We start from the raw sequence: 17,414 nt of genomic DNA on the forward strand, positions 1-17,414 counted from the left end.
GAATCGGTTTCCTTTGCTACCCTCTGAATTTCATTTTATGCATTAAAAACATCCTTCTGAGGAGGAGTCTACCAAGAGTTAAGGGTCCATAATATAAAACAAGCTAAGAAAAATAAGATAATTTTGCAAACTTTAAAAAGTGCCACCTGAATGCTAGCAAGGATCATTATCCTCACCATCCACATCAATTACCATGGTTCCTCCCACCCAGCACTCTTGGGATCCAACCAGCTGTTGTTGTCCCAAAAGCGCAGAGTCCCTCCCTGACTCAGAACCCTCAAGCCTGGGTCAAGGGTTCAGTGCCCGCCTGCTGGCCCTTTAAGGCAGCCAGCTCAGCCAGAGCAGGGAGCCAGGAAGCTCAGTGCTTGCTGCCCAGAGCCCAGCTGCTTCACGTCACCCACTGAGCAGGGCCAGGAGAGGCCCCCATCCCAGTCCTGGCAGGGTAAGGCCAGCTGTACAGTGCTGAGGCCGGCAGTTCTAAGCCCCCTTCTCTGCCCCCTTCAGCTCCCTGGGGGAGTGGGGATTTTTTCCCTTCTGTCTCCTCCTCCTCCTTCTCTTTCCTCCATACAAAATGTGGGAAAATACTTTGGCTCAGGAGCTGGAGCCATTCTGTCCTCTCCCTCCCTATCCTAGCAGCTCCAGGCCAACTCTTTGTGGGCCCAGAAGGCTGGTTCCAGGATGGGTGGGAGGGCACAGTGCCCAGAACTCAGCCCTAGAGAGGGAGCTGGAGCTGGGTTACTACAGGGCAGGGCATGGACGTACCCATTGTGTGATTGTGTGGGAGACAAACATAGCCTTCCCTGCCTCTCCCTGGGGCTCAGTACCTGCTGTTGGCCCAGCCAGAGCCTAGGTATGATCTCCCAGATTGCCAGGGTTCTCCTCCTTTCCCTTTCTCCTTTCTCTACTCCCACCAAACACTCCCTCCCAGTCCCTGGAACAACCATGAAATAAGCATAATTAGTAATCTTTGGGAACTGGGAGAGGCCCAGGCATGTATGAACAATGAAGGTTCATAGGGTAATAGATTAACAGCCAGGAGGGACCTTGAGGACTGTCAAGTTCACTCCTCTCATTTTTACAAATAAGGAGACTGAGGCCCAGAGAATAAGTGACTTATCCAAGGTCATGTATGTAAACATCAGAACAGGGATTTAAACCCAAGTCCCCTGATGCCCAATCCAGCACCACATGACAGGCCTACCTTTCTTCCCATGACACCAACACCTCCCTCATCTCAACAGGGCATATGTAGCAGTCACAGAATAAGGATTGACTCCTATTCAAGGGTCTCCTCAAGGGTGCAGCCTCCTTCCAGAGGCCTTTCTTGACTCCTCAATTGCTGGTCTCACACTCACATGCACACTAATGATTTTGTATAGATCTTGAATTTATTTCTATGTCAACATATTGAATGGTCACATCAATAGAATGTAAATTCCTTGAGGGTAAGGTCTGTTTCACTTGTGTATCTGTATCCCCAGTCAATCAATCAATAAGCATTTATTATGTACCTACTATGTACCACACATATATAAAGCAATAGAGTGTCTACATATGTGAGGGCAACTCCCCTCCACACACACATACACACACACACACACACGCACGCACGCACGCACGCAGGATGGTTCTTTAAAATTTTATCCCAGGGATGTCAAAAGCCACTCTATGACTACCGATCAATGGGATCAATGGAATTCTGGTAGCTTCAGAGGTATTCACTGTATGCCTGGAGAGGGAGTTAAAAAAAAAAAAAACCAAGCCCAGGAAAAACAAGATCCAGATGTGCCAACGAGCCAACATCTGGGCTTCTGCTCTAGCAGAGAGGCCTTCTGGCCTCTAGGGGCACGGTGAAGGCTAATGCACATTTGGGGTGGGTGAGAGGACAGAGAAAGAGGAGATCCCCCTGCTCCTAAGCATATTTCCCCCAAACAAAGATATCTGCTGGGCTGTTGAGTGAGGTCCTTCCTTGGGTGAGGTTCCCCTCCCTGGAGGGTGTCTGAGCTCCACTGCCATCATGGACACATGAGTTTTGGCTAACCATGAAAAAGGAGCCTTCCCACTCAAGTCTCAGGCCCAGTATGGCAATGACTCAGAGGTCCCAAAGGCATGGGGTAGAACTTTCCCCATAGGGGAAAGGAACTAAAATTGAAACGTGAAAGTTTGAGGTAGAAAGAGGAGGCGGGGATTGGGGAAGAGGAGGGTAAAAAATCTAAAAAGAGGCAAGTCAGGAAAATGACATCAGAGGGGTGAAGGGGCTTGCCCAAAGCCACATGGGTAGCAGGATTCAGAGGTGGGATGGGAACCCAGGTCTTTCAACACCAACTTCGATGCTCTTCTCATACCACGTTCACAGCCTGCTCTTCTTGAATACTCCCCTGGGCCACAAGGAACCACTTTCAACAGTCCTCAGCATGAAGCTTTCTTTTGCCCTAAAGCTGGAGGATTTCTAGAGAGGAAATCCTGGTTTCTTGGAAGCTCTGCCTCCAAGGATGGGAGAAGATGCCCCACGGGAGGGAAACGGAGGGGTGTTTGATGTACTTACAAAAAAAAGCAGATTGAAGAGGAAGAGAAAGTACTTGGTGACTTTGATGCAGCCAGACCCCATCCTTTGTCACTGACAGGCCCTAGGGAGAGGAGAGAAGGCAGATGTGAGTGAGACGCCCTCAGGATGTCGGCTCCTTCCCTCTATTTTTACAGGGCCATTGGAAACTCTGGTCCATCAGGGACTCTGGACACGGGGGCCAACAATCTCCATTCCACCAGGGATGGGCCGAAGGACAGTTACAGACAGCACCAGTGCTCAACCAAACTCATCCCATATGTAGGGAAGTGGCCTGGCAAAGCAGACAGCAGAATGAATGCCAGGCTTGGAGTTAGTTCATCCAAAACACTTATAGTTGTGTGACCATGGGCAAGTCACTTTAACCTCCAAGCCTCGGTTTCTTCATCTGTAAAATGGAAATAATATAGTGAGTACTACCTACCTAACAAAGTTATTGAGAGGAAAGGCCCTTAGCAAACCATTAATTAATTGAGCTGGGGGATCAATATTGGCTTGGATACTTACTAGCTGTATGACCTTGAATAAGTGACTTAACCTCCCTAGTCCCCAGTGTCTTCATTTGCAAAACAAGGAAGTTGGACTCAATTACCTTCCAGCCCTAAACCTATTATCCTATGAACTTTAAAGTTGACAAAGTATTTGCCCTCTGGCAGCCCTGTGAGGCAAGGAGTGGAGCATGAATAGCTCCTCTTTTCCAAGGAGGAACCTAGGGACTTGCCTAAGGCCACACGCAGTTAGGACGCCCAGAGTTGGAACCACAGGCAGAACTCTGTCAACACTACCTCACTGCCTCCCAAGTACTGCAGGTCACCCAAACCACAAGAGCCGGGATGCGTGGAGAACCAGACGGTCTGGAGACGACGACGAAGGAGGGAGAGGGGCCGCCAACAGCTGGCCTCCCAACACAGAGCAACTGGCCTGGCCCCCGTGGAACAGCTGCGAGGGAGAGGAGAAGGGGCAGAGGAATGTGGGCCCCGGCCCATGCAGCAGAATCGGTTCCCTTTCCAAACACCTGCCTGTTTGTTGGTGAGAGTGAAAAGAGGAAGAGCCCCCAGCCTCCAGCCTGCACCCCCAGACCCTCGTCAAGCTTGGACTGACCCAGGGCACCGGGATAAGCAGTCTGGTCGTGGTGTTTATCGTCTCCTCCCTTGGCAGGAATAGAGAGAAAAGAGAAGAGCTCTGGGGGACGTGCCCCTCCTCTGGTCCCCAGAGGACCCCCTTCCCCACCCACTGCTCCTCACTGAAATGCTTGGAATCCTCACTTATCATGCTCAGGCATGTGGGGTGCTGAGGTCAGCTTGGGAATTCCAGGGTTGGTGACTCAGGAAACAGGGAGAACCCATCCAGAGCTCTCTCCCACCCCACCCTCAAACTCTGAAGAGTCAGTGCCCAGAGCTTTCCCTTCCTCCCCCTCTCTCCCCAGCTCCCCAAGCTCGCCTCCAGGCCTATTCAGGGCTCCATTTACCAATAGTCTCAGTCTCTTAATCTTCTATCTGCTGCAGGAAATGGGTGGTTTCCCCCTTGGGTTGCCGTTACTTTCCTTTCCATCAAACAAAAAGTGATCTTGGCAACAGAACCAGGTCATTGTATATGGAGGGGAGGAGGGGCAGGTGGAGGGTGTTCTCAGGGTCTGGAAGGGGCTATAGGGATCATTCAAGCCAACCCCGTCTTTATAGATGGGGAAACTGAGGTCCACCGAGGGAAATTACTTAGCCAGGGTCACACAGGGTAAAACAGAGGTAGGATTGGAATCCAGGTCCTCCAAATCCAGCCCTTTCCACTATATTGAGCCACGCCCCAGGCCCGTGTAACTTCCTCGTTCATAAAACAAGGAGGTTTGTAGGATTTAGAGCTGAAAGCAGCCTCAGAACGGAAGGGAATGAGTATTTACTAAGCACCTACTACGGGCCAGGCACTGTGCTAAGCACTTTACAGATATTATCTCATTTGATCCTCACAACAACCCTGAGAGATAGGGGCCATCATGATCTCCACTTTACAATTAAAGAAATTGAAGGACACACAGGTTAGATGACTTACTTGTCCAGGGTCACACAGCTAGGAAATGTCTGAGGCTTCATTTGAACTTGGGTCTTCCTGACTCCAGGCCCTGCTATCTATCCACTGCATCACTTAGTTCAAACTCTTTATCATACAGACAGGGAAACTGAGGCCTAGAGCCTTTGTCCAAGGTCACCAAGTGGCAGGGTCAGGATTAGAATCTAGCTTTCCTAACCTTCCCCCAACCTAAGCTCCCTCTGGGGCCAACCCGAGAGAGCCTGAAGATATATTTAAGTTAATGACTATGTATATATTTCACCATACATACTGTGTATAAACACTAGATAAGTTTATTTTTCCCTGTGATGAAATGTTATCAGTGTGGGGCCCTCCCAGAGTGGGAACCTTCCTCTGCTGATGCAGACCAGCGCCAGCTCTGCAAGCCGGGGTCTTGGAGAGGTTCCTGGGGACACTCAGAGGTTAAGTGACTTGCCCAGGGTCACACAGGTACTTGGACCATGGCAATAACTTCTCCCCTCTTGCCCATCTTCCATGCCACAGTCAAAGTAATTTTCCTTAAGCACACAGATTACCATGTCACTGCCCTCTTTAATCAACTCCAGTGGCTTCCTCCTGCCTCCAGGATAAAATGAAATCTCCTTTGTTTAGATTTTAAAGCCATTAACAACCTGACCCCAATCTACCTTTTAAGTCTCCTGTATGTCATGCCCCTCCAGCATGCTCTGGACCAGCCTAACGGGCCTTCTCCATCTCCCATCTCAGAAGCCTTTATGTCGGCCATCCCCTAATGCCTGGAATGAGCACCATCTTCATCTCAGGCTCATTGAGACACTCTCTTCTTTCAAGATACGGCTCAAGCATCAGCATCTACCTCTAGCCTTTCCTGATCCCCTCACCAGCTAGGGCTCCCAAGTCCCCTTGTATTTAACTGCTATGAATTTATGTTTTCTTTATGTTTATTCTAAGCTTACACATATATAGCTAGGTCCATATATAGATGTGGGCATATATTGTGTTTATATGTGTATATTTATATATGTATTGTGTTTATATATGCTTGTGTTCATGCATGAATATATATTATATGTACAGGTTCATTTATATGGACATTGCATTCATGTATGTATGTATGAATGTACACATGTGGTCATATGCGTACGTTGTTGATGTGTATAGATTTGTACTGCATATGTTACGTGTGGGCATGTGTGTTTTATCTGTATGTGTGTGCATACATGTATACTGTACATGTGTGTTGGTTTTCCCAATTACGTATAAAATTCTCCCCAAAATATACATATTTGTATCCCGAATTAGAATGTGATCTCCTTGAGGGTATTAATTCAATCTGATTTTCGAAAATCCAGACTCTAGGACAGTGCCGGGTACATCTTCACAGTAGGTGCTTAATTGATGTTTATTGATAGCTAATTGCCCTACAATCCCACAGAAGATGTCAAGTGAGGAAGAACCCATTTGTTCCTCCAAGGCAGCCCATTCCACCTCTGGATCACCTCAGGGATGGGCTGGAGCCCATCCTTAAATGTTCAGTGTGAGCTTTTACTCCTCAGGAAATCAGCAAATGCTACAAATGAGGGCTTGAATGACTGTTTTGTCGGTTGTCTAGACTTAAGAAGGTGAATTCAGATTAAACTTTAAAAGCCTGTTCTGAGGACATTTGTTTCTTTGTTTTTTCCCCCGAGAGCCAGTTGTTAAATATTCACCAGCACACTCACTTCTGGATAAATAATTACAAGCAGGAAATATGTCCCTCAGTGGAAATTTGCCTTTTCCGTAACTTCCCCTCATTGTTCCCAATTCTGCCTCCCTGGGAAGGAGAAAGGTTTCTGAAGGTCAGGAGATGTTGGCCACCAAGAAGAGGTCAAGCTTGTGAGGAACAAGGGAAGTCAGGGAGGAGTTCCATTTGGGCCAGAAAAGGACCAGGGGAGATATCATTTGGGGAGACCAAAGAAGGTCACTCAACGGGGACTAGAACAGAGGCTGGTTCTCACGCTAACTTCTTTAGCATCCCTCTAGGCCAGAGCACCTAGGCTTGAGCCCTGGGATGTGGAGGACTTTCAACCTGACCCAATCTCTGAATCAAGTTTGTCTGCTGACCTTGAATCGTAGAGCCTCAGAGGCTGTCTGAGATTACCTCCCTTTCATATTGCAGGTATCTCACAAGTGTGTGAGTTATTTACCTATAGTCTCTTCCCATTAGAATGTAAGCTCCTTGAGGGCAGGGACGAGTTTGCTTTTCTTAGCATCACTGTGTTTAGCACAGTGCCTGATACATAAGAACTAGATTAAATCTAGTCCCATCCCTTCATTTTACAGATGAAGAATTAATGCCCAGAGACAGAAAGACTGCTCATACTCACAGGGATAGTGATGTTGAATGCAGCTGACTATGAAATGGCCTTGCCTGATCCCAGAGCTATGAATTGCCCGAGGGCAACTGAAACCAGTTAAAAGGAGAACTCTGGAAATCAGCTAAAAAAAAGAAAGGCCCCCCCTTTCCAACCAAATCATACCACTCCCCAACCTCCTCCAGCCTTCTCCCCAAACTTGCAGTTGTTATGTAAAACAACTCACACAACAGCTTCCCCAGGCTTCCCTCGGGGCTCCCTCCCAGTTGAAGTGGATTTAACCCTGCTGCCGCTCCACCCCTCTTGGGCACTCCAGTACTTTGGTGCTGCATGGTGGCCCTGGTTGCAATTCCCTTAAACTCTATTAAAGATCCCAGTTTTTGCTCCTTCGGTAGTATTCTTTACTTCAGGTTGACAGTGACTAGAAGAAACAGCATTCAAACACAAGTCCTAGCATCGTTGATTTAGAGCCAGTCTAAAATTGGGAAATGTTTAACAAAATAAATTAAAAAATACAATACAACATAGATAATGTTCATTTGTGGTTTTTTAAGTCAATCTGTAGCTAGACGGCACAGTAGATAGAATGCTGATCCTGGAGTCAGGAAGACCTGCGTTCAAATCAGGCCTCAGACGCTTACTAGCTGTGTGATCCTGGGCAAGTCACTTAAACCTGCTTGCCTCGGTTTCCTCATTTGTAAAATAAGCTGGAGAAGGAAATGATAAACCACTACAGCATTCTTACCGTGGACAGTATTGGCGTGCTATGGTACAAGGGGTCATGACGAATTGGACACAACTGAACAAGTCAATATGTGGCCCGGAGGAATCTCTTTCTATCTGAATTTGACACCACTCACTGCCTTTGAGGACATCTAGACCCACCCCCTCATTTTACAGGTGAGGAAACTGAGGTCTATCGAGGTTCAGTGACTTACCCAAGATCAAACAGGCAGAATTTGAGCCTAGGTGCTCAGATTGCAAACTTTTGACACACCTTGCTGCTTCCACACCCACCACAAATTCTGTCCTCGGTGCCCTCACAATATCCTCCGGCCTGGGTTAAAATAGATTTTGCTGTACTCAGGAAGCCTGGGTTTTGCCCAGGTTTGGTTTCATGATGACTAATTGTGAAGAGTCAGTCCAGGAGACAGAAAGAACCCAAAGCCTTTGGCCTAAGAGAGTAAAAACAGACAGAGAGGAGGAGGAGGTGTTTCTACCTTTCCACCGCAATAACCTCAGAACCAACCCAATGCTTCAGTGTATTCCCCAGGCCCACATCTTCTCCCTCAATATCTAGATTAATTTCTGGGCTGAAACACAACTTGGACTTCCCTCTCACCAGCTTTTTTGAGCTGTATATATAAGGAAAGAAGATTTAGAATCCGACAACCTGAGTTAAATTCCAGCTTTTCCCCCTTTCTGTCTCTACCAAATCCCTTCTCCTCTCTGGGCCTCAGTTTCTCTTCTAATAAAAAAAATGGGGAGGGGGGGGCTGTTGGGCTGGATTATCTCTTAAGTTTCTCTTAGCAGTAAATTCCATGACAAGCCAGTAAGAGGTGCCTGGATGGAAGTGTAGGTCCTGTCCAAGGAAAAACCACAAACTTCCCTAGAAAGTTATGGCTAGACAAGCTAAGTAAGTACAATTCCTTTCCTTTACAGGTTGGGCATCACTTTCCCAAGGTCACAGAGTTAATGACAGAACCATGTTTCTTGATAACTAATGTTCCCTCCATCATGCCTCACCACCTCCATGGTTACTAGAGCCTTGAATGGGTCACATAGCCAGGCTGGGACACAGGGCAGCCCCAAAAGAGGCACCTTTCCCCTACACTGGCAGGGCCAGAAAAGAGTTACAGATGATTCATGTCTGTCTAATGCATTTCCCTCAACAAGTTCAGACATTTCTATCTCACGCCACCAGTAAGCCAAGTATCATTCTCCATGCTTTGTGGAAATTGGGGTGGGTGGCGCAGAATGGGCAACCAAGGAGGGCAGTGAACTCCCCAAGGCAAGGCAGGGACTGAGCTGTGAAAGGAACCTGGGCTCTTCCCCAACAGGCCAGGCTCTGTGCCAGGAAGACAAGCCTGCCTGAAACGCAGAGAGGGTTAACAGGGACTCTTGTGCTGGGGCTAGCGAATCTGCAAGATAGAAGCCTTGCTTATTCTAGAGTCAAAGGGGGAGGAGGAGCCATTCGAAATCAGTAGAACTAAGCGAATGAATGTCTCCACCGGGTGGGGAGGGGGCAGAAGGAGAAGAGGGAAGATAATTTAATTATACCACGAGGTCATTTGAATGTGGCCTTTCTACCAATCGCTGGCCACAAAGATAACTCTTCTATCAGGGTGGTCACAGACAGCATGACCATGTACATTGGGGAAAGTGGGAGATTTGGAGTCAGGGGACCTGAGTTCAAATCCTGACTTCGCCATGTACTTGGGTGAATTATTCCATCTATCTCTGCCTCAGTTTCCTCTTCTGTAAAATGGATTTGATAGCCCCAAGGATCCTCTTAGGTTTCAATCTGTGATCCTATGAAATCTACAAGGCTTTTGGCTTCATAAAGCACTTTTCGAAAGGTCACAGATTTAGAGTTGGAAGGAACGTCAGAGGCCAATGAGGTAGGATCCATCATTTTACAATTGGGGAAACTGAGACTCAGAGAGGTCAAATCACCTGCTCAGTGTCACAAAGGTTGTAAGAGAAAGAGCTGGGGTTCCAATAGGACTCCCAAACCCAACATCTTTTCAATGGTGCCATGGTACCTCTTAGTACCCACCCTCGAGGGTGGGATTGCAATTATTACCATTTTTACACATGGCAGAATTGAGGCATAGAACTTAAGTGGCTTGTTCAAGGACGAGTGTTGGAGATAGAATTTGAACCCAAGCCTCTGTTCACCCTAAGTCGAATACTTTTCTACCCTATACTACCCTGACAGCTCACTGTAGTTCCATTAAAAAAAAAAATTGAGCACCTACTATTTCAATATAATCTGTATTCTTTATAAATCTATGTATTTTAAGTATTTAACATGATTCGAAGAAAGGGTCTATAATCTTCATTGGATGGCCAAAGGAGACCATGACACCAAAAGAAAAAAAAAAGAGTTAAGAACCCCCGCTCCACTATATAAGTGAGAGCCTTAGTATTCACTTTCCCACCTGGCCTGATTTCCCTGAAGACAAAATTTCACAACAGTGTATCTATTGATCTTTACTATGGGCTCCTTGTGATTTTAACTTTCTCTTCTCCCTTGGATTGATCAATCAACCAGCGATGAATTCAGCCATCCTGGATGAAAATAAACAACACAGGGCAATAGAAAGCCAACTAATAAAAAACAATGGACAATGTTAGTTTTAACTTAATAAACATAAAGCTCCTGCCCATCCTTGATTTGAACAAATGGAAAAGTACCCAAGTCTGAGACTGTTTATTCAATTGCCATCACTCTTCTGCTTTTCAGCTTGTACTTTGTGTGGAGAACATGGGCGGGGGGGGGGGGGAAGGGTGTTGTATGATGAGTGAAAACAAAATGTATCAAAAAAAAATAAGTACCCCCCCCAAAAAAAAGCAAAGAAAAGGAAAAAAAGAAAAGGAAAAAGGAAAAGGAGAGAGCCAGAGCTGTGTCAAATCCACCGGCTTAACAACATGATGTCCAAGATCTCTTTCCTAGTGCTATGATTTTTCACATCTCCACTGGGATTGTCAGTGTATAAAGTCAACTTAGCAAATATTTATTAGATACCTAGTCGGGGAGGGGAGGGAAATAAGTATTTATACAGCACCTACTATGTGTCAGTCACTGTGCTAGGTTTTGGAAATACAAAAATGAAATAAAAAATAGTCCCTGCCCTCAGAAAGCTTATGTCCTCCCGGAGAGGGGATATTATAGGATATAACATATGTGGAAGTAAATGCCAACTGGATATGAAGTAATATAAAGTATATAGAAAATAATTTCATGAGATCAAAAAATGATAACATGGGGGGTGGGATTGGGAAGGGAGAGAAGAAGCTCAGGAAAGAACTCACGACCAATCTGAGGTATACTTAGAAAAAGGCTGGGAAGATAATAAGCACCTATTCTTTGACAGATTCTGTGCTAGGTGCTAGAGGTGCACAAACAGAAATAGATGGCACCTGCCCTCAAGGAGCTTACAGGAGGTGGGAGAGATATAATGTGTACCTAAGTAAGTGAATGCAAAACATATGCAAAACACATGTAAATTAACTTAAAAAGGAAGAGAATGCTAATAACTTGGGGTGCCGTTGCAACACTGTAAGCCAGTAATGAAATACCAAATACAGGATTATTTTGAGAGGGTGAGCACAAACTATTCATGGCACGGGAAATGAAGCTCCAATTCCCCCTGACCCAGAATGCCTGGCTCATTCCTATCTCCCCCGGCTTCGCTAATGTTCATAGTGGACCCCAGCTGGCCACAGGATCTCAGTGTGGATGGCAGTTTCATTCCTAAACAGAAATGAACTTGATAGGGCTTGTGTGGTGTGCCCCTCAGACTGTCTTGATAAACCAAACTGGTGCTCAGAGGGTTGGTGAAGGTGCCAGCAGCTGGCTTTCTGATTAAGGGAGAAGCCACAGCTAGACAGTTACTGGTGAGGGAGAAAGGAGAGTAGACAGGCTGTGATAAAGATTTCTCAGTTACCACGGAAAGTGTCCACTTATTCCTAGGGGAAAGGTAGGAGGCAAGGGGGAAGTATAGAGACATAAGGCTTTCTCCCAGCTAACTTCCATCCAGGAAGGTGGGAGGGCTGAGTTACACCTCTTTAAGACTCTCCCCCACCCTTAGCCAAACCACATGAAGGCTGGAAGGCTGGAGATCCAGGGGCCACATAGGCAGGGTGGCTCCACTTGATAGTGACAGAGTCGAGGAAAGGTCCCTGGATATCACAAGACCAGCCCAAAGTTAAGGCAGAGATAATAATTTTTTTTAAACCCTCATATCTAAGATGCTGTGAGTTTACAACATATTTTTTTCTACAAAAACCCTGTAAGGTAGGAGGTAAAAGCATTATTGCCATTTTACTGACAAGGAAATTGAGGCTGATGCTCAGAAAGATAAAGTGACTTTCTGACTTGTCAAAGCTGAAATTTGAAACCAGGTATTCTGAGTTCACATCTAGGGCCCAGTTCCTAGTCCAACATCTTATTTTATAGATGAGGGAAGTGAAGCCCAGGCAAGTAACTTGTCCAAAGTTGAGCAGGTGGTAGGCGTCAGGGTAAGGATTTCAATCTGCTTCTGTGTTCAGATTTTCAAGATTGTCCAGAATGCCACGGAAGATAAGCATCTGGTAAAGAGACACACACATCTCCCTAAAGTCTGGCCCTGGAAAAAGATTTCCCCTTACTCTCTCATTCCTCCTTCCCTCCAAACAGCCACAAAGGCCATTCCTGTGACAGCCTTCTTTGTTCTGTGCTTCTTACAAAGTTTAGTGGTACTCAACATCATTTGGCAAAGGCAATATGGCAGAACACCGGCCCTGAGTCTTGCCGCTAACCCATAAAGCCACATGACCTCAGAAAGGCCAGTCTTCTCTCAGCCTAAAGTTTCCTTTTCTGTAAAATGGAGGTCATGGCACTTTCATTACTTCCCTCACAGGTTCACAGGATCATAGATGCAGAGCCATCTAGGCTGGCCCCTTTATTTTACAGATGAGGAGACAGGTTGTTTTGGGGAAAACTCTTTGTCAACTCTCAAGTTCTCACCACCCTTTTCTTTTCCACACAGGCTAGTGGATATGCCATTCTCTGAGCTCTGTGTTCTACCTCTCTCTTCTATGGTGTAGCATGAGCTATCCTTCATGCCTGGAATCTACCCCCTCCTCAGCTCAGCCTTTTAAAATCCAGGTTCCTTCAAAGCTCAACTCAAGCACCACCTTCTATGGAAAGTCTTTGCCAAGCTGTGGAGTTCTCTCTCTCTCTCTTTATATCACTGGAGTGAGGTGTGATCTTACCAGTGTAGGGAACCTTCTTCTCTCAGTGAAGATCAGCATTTGCTCTTATAACTTAGAGCATTGGGGAGCTGCCTCAGGCATGGAGAGGGTAAACAACTTGATTGGTGTCCTACAACCGGGATGTAACAGAGGCTGGACTTGACCCCTCCTCCTCTCTCCTCAAAGGCCTAATTAATTAGATTTCCACCCACCGCATTAGGCTATCCCTATCATGTTTGACTCTGTGACCCCTTTTGAGATTTTCTTGTGGTTTATCATTTCCTTCTCTAACTCATTTTACAGATGAGAAAACTGAGGCAAACAGGAATAAGTGATCTGCCCTGGTCAAATCATGTTGCATTTATTTATATCATGGAATCAGAAAATCATAGATTTCAATTCAAGAGATCGTAGAGGCCAAAATTCAACACTTTTTATTTTACAGATAAGGGAACTGAGGCAGAGAGAGGTTAAAGTGACTTGCTCGCTGGGAGGCTGCTCATATAATCAGTCCACTTCCAAGGTGGAATTTAAACCTAGCTCTTCCTGACTCCCAGGGCATTGAGGTGGTGCAGTGAGTGGATAGAGTGCTTAGCCTGGAGTCAGGAAGACCTGAGTTCAAATGTGACCTCAGAAACTTACTAGTTGTGTGATTTTGGGCAAGTCACTTAACCCTGATTGCCTCAGTTTCCTCATCTGTAAAATAAGATGGAATGTGACCCTGGGCAAGTCACCTAACCCCGATTGCCTCACCAAAAAGCCAAAAAAAAAAAGAGCTAGAGAAGGAAATGGCAAACCACTCCAGTATCTTTGCCAAGAAGACCCCAACTGAACTTGCCAAAGTCCAGAGCCTTCTCTACTACACCATGTTTTAGCATTCCTGGTAGAGAGGCAAAGGGATATATTAGATAGGGAGCTGACCTCAGAGTCAGGGAGACTGAGTTTCAAATTTCCTCTCAGAGGTGGATTAGCCATGACCCTGGGCAAGTCACTTAACTACTCCATGCCCTCTGACACTAGTGTTAGGAACTGCCTCTAGGGTGAAAACACAGGTCCAGTTAAAAAAACAATCAATTAGAATGAAAACCTCCTGAAGGCAGGGCCTGATTTTTGTTTGTTTTTGTTTTTTAGCTAACACTGAAACCTGGCTTATATACACATACAGAGTAGGTGCTTAATAAATGTTCGTAGGATTAAATTGAAGCTAGATACTGTCTCTGATCCCGGATGTGAATGCAGATTAACAAAAACAAAACAAAACAAAACAAAACAAAAAAACCAAGAGCTACTGAAGGACTGATAAAAAACTAGGCAAAGGAGAAGGGCAAGGGGACTGGCTGGGAGGAGTGGGGGAGGGGAAGCCTTTTAGAATCAGCAGGAAGTCTGTCACCGGTCAAGAGGCCCACACAAATAGAGAGCCACGTGACCAGGCCAGGTCAGAGTCCAGGGCCACCACCGAGAAGCTCCCCCGCCCCTCCCTGGACTTGCTGAGTTAAAGAGAAGGGCTGGGTTGGGGGGAGGGTGGAGGGGTGGGGCGAAGAACCTGGTTTCAAATGCTGACTCTGCTACTTGTCGCTTGTATGGCCACGGGTCCTCTCTGGGCCTCAGTTTCTCCCTTTGTAAAACAAGAGAGTTGGACTTAATGCTCTCTGATGCGATGCCTGCTTTGGAGTCAGCCTGTGGAGGCCAGGCGAAGAGGAAGAGGAAGAGGAAGAAGGAACAGAGCTGGTCAGCCAGTCTGATCCTCTCATTTGGCAGATGAAGAAACTAGGATCCAGAAAAGCAAAATGACTTGGCCAAAGTCTCATGGGTAAGACATGGTAGAGCTAGAATTTGAACTCAGGTCCCCCAACTCTGGGTAGAGTGCGCCTAGAGTCCGGAGGACCTGAGTTTAAATCTGACTTCAGACACTTACCAGCTGTATGACCCTGGATAAGTCACTTCACCCTGTTTGCCTCAGTTTCCTCATGCATAAAATGATCTGGAGAAGGAAACGGCAAGCCACTCCAGGATCTTTGCCAAGAAAACCCCAAATGAGGTCACATAGAGTCAGACACGACTGAAAACGACTGAATGATAATTTAAAAACCCTTCAACTCCAGGTTCAACGTTCTCCTTATCACTGAACCATGCTCCATCTCCTTCCTGTCAGAGGTGCCAGGCAAGTTTCAGGACAGAAAAAGGAAGGAGAGTACGTGGTAGAGATGCCACCCCCCCCAAGGTCTTCCACATTCCCCCCAAATGACCCCGTATGACTTCCACCCAACAGAAATGTCTTGCAGGAAGTCAAGGCTCCAAGGACAATAAGCAAGCATCTTGTCCCTGCACCGGACCAGAGTGGGACCCGGTGCATTCACCTGACTGATGATGAATGACAAGACGTAACTCTTCACTTTATCTGCCAACCCAAGCCCTCAGCTCTGCCCCATGGAGGCATTCTGACCTTGGACCAGAGGAAGTCTCCTACCACTTCGGTGTCTTGCCGGAATGGGGGGGATGACATAGGCCAAAGGAGAGTCATTACAGGATTTAAAAAATAAATTAAAAGCAGCAGCCTTGTACAATACTAAAGAGAGCACTTGGATTTGGAGTTAAAAGGACTGGATTGGAATTTCAGGTCTTTAGTATCTGTGTGATCTCTTCTTCTTCTTGCAATGGGGTGAAATGACTCGTCCAGGGTCTCACACAGCTAGTAAGTGTCCGAGGCCGGATTTGAACTCAGGCCCTCCTGACTCCAGGGCTGGTTGCTCTATCCACTGCACCCCCTAGTTGCCCCCACTGGATCCCTTCTGAACCTCAGTTCCCTCAATTAGATTGGCTCAGAGGATTTTTGAGGTTCTGACAATAAATTCCATGCCTTTATGGTAAATGACTGTAAGGTAGTTCACCTCCAAACCCAGCTAGATCAAAGGGACCAAGGACTATGTTTTATGTGTCCCAGGTTTCTTATCACTATGGAGATAAGAACATTCTTCTGGGTAGCTAATGTCTTCCTTCCCAGAATGATCTCTGGCCCTGGTCAGGAGCCAGTGGGAAGGTACCGTGAAAGCCTCCTCACTCTGAATGGGCTCTATTGTCCTGGGACAACAAGGTTAAGGTAGCCAACAGCGGTCACTTACAGGCACTTTGGGGTTTGCTAAGCAATATACATGCATAATTGATTGGATCTGCACAATAACCTTTGGAGGCAAGGATTATCTTACAGGATCACTGAGACCTAGAGCTCCAAGGAAGCTAGCTCAGCGATCATCTTGTCTGCTAAGCCTTACATTTTTATAAAAAAGGGAATGTATTTTTGAAATAAGAAATTATTTTAAATAATATTCAACAAAATAATTAATATTTAAATACATTTAATATAAAATAATTGATGATATTTTAAATAATATAAATAAATGAGGCACAGAGATGGGGAAATGATTTGCCCTGAGTATTCCCAGCTTGTCACTGGCAGAGGGAATTTGGATCATAGAATCACAAATTTAGAGTCGAAAAGATCCTCAGATATCATCTAGTCCAACCTTCATTTTACGTATGGGGAAACTGAGGCTTAGAGAGGAGAAGGAACTTGTATAAGCCTGAGTAAGTGACAGAGCTTGCATTTGAACTCACCATTTTATGCACCGTTGTACGGAGCTAAAACAGGGAAGCTAAAGTCCCCTCCAGAATTCAAAAGCAGTAGAAGTGTCTTCAAAGCAGAGTAAATATAATCAGGCCCAGTTATGGGGATCAGAGGAGGCATTTCATTAAAGGGCATCAGAATCCAAATGAAAAAACCAAATCCCAAAGTTAATCTGAGCCTGGCTTGCTAATGAAAGTCAATGGATCCTTGCTGAATACCTGCCAATCACCCAGGTCTATAGGGGATACAAAATTTCCAAGGGCAGATATTGGGTAGAAAATAGAAGCTAGAAAGGGAACTCACAGACTGGACAGAGTCCAGAGGAGGGCAGCCAGCATAGTGAGAGGCACTGAGACCAGAACACAAAGGACTTAGATGAAGCACCTGGAGAAGTGTTGTTAAATGTGTTAGAGCCAAAAATAATATCCTAAATAAACTTGCAAGATGGCACCAAGAGAGGAAGAAAAGCTAACACAAGTCAGGATTCAAAAAGATCTTGGTGTTAGAAGATATAAGACATTCATTAGGGATAAATGTAAAGTCTTATCTTTGGGTTCAAACAATCAACTTCATACATACAAGATGGAAGAGGCATAGTAAACAGTTAGAAAAAGACTGCCAAGTCAACATGAGTCAGCAGTGGGACGGGGCTAAGCCAGTTTTGTCTTCAGGGAGAGGAATGAATCAGGAGCTGAGAGTTCTTCTGGACTGTGCCAATTCTCCAGACCAATTCTGAGAGCCACAAGTTAAAAACTGGAAAAGGTGGAGAGGAGGGAGAACAGGGTGATGAAGATCTTCATGCCCATGACACTGGAGGATCGGTTGGAGGAGCCTGGAATGTTTAGCACAAGGAGAGAAGGCTCAGAGTGGAATA

At 45.9% G+C, this 17,414-nt stretch overlaps 1 protein-coding gene across 1 annotated transcript in view; it reads right to left on the reverse strand.

Moving 5' to 3' along the window:
• CD82 (CD82 molecule) overlaps positions 1 to 17,414 on the reverse strand; it is a 78,809-nt gene that overhangs the window by 32,328 nt on the left and 29,067 nt on the right. The window contains exon 2 of the mRNA XM_027837827.1: positions 2,546 to 2,627. Within this exon, the coding sequence (XP_027693628.1) occupies positions 2,546 to 2,608 (63 nt within the window). The 5' untranslated portion in view covers positions 2,609 to 2,627. The remainder of the gene's footprint in view (positions 1 to 2,545; positions 2,628 to 17,414) is intronic.

The sequence above is a fragment of the Vombatus ursinus genome, unplaced genomic scaffold, assembly GCF_900497805.2.
Source record: "Vombatus ursinus unplaced genomic scaffold, bare-nosed wombat genome assembly UNPS02014822.1, whole genome shotgun sequence".
NCBI classification, from domain to species: Eukaryota; Metazoa; Chordata; class Mammalia; order Diprotodontia; family Vombatidae; genus Vombatus; species Vombatus ursinus.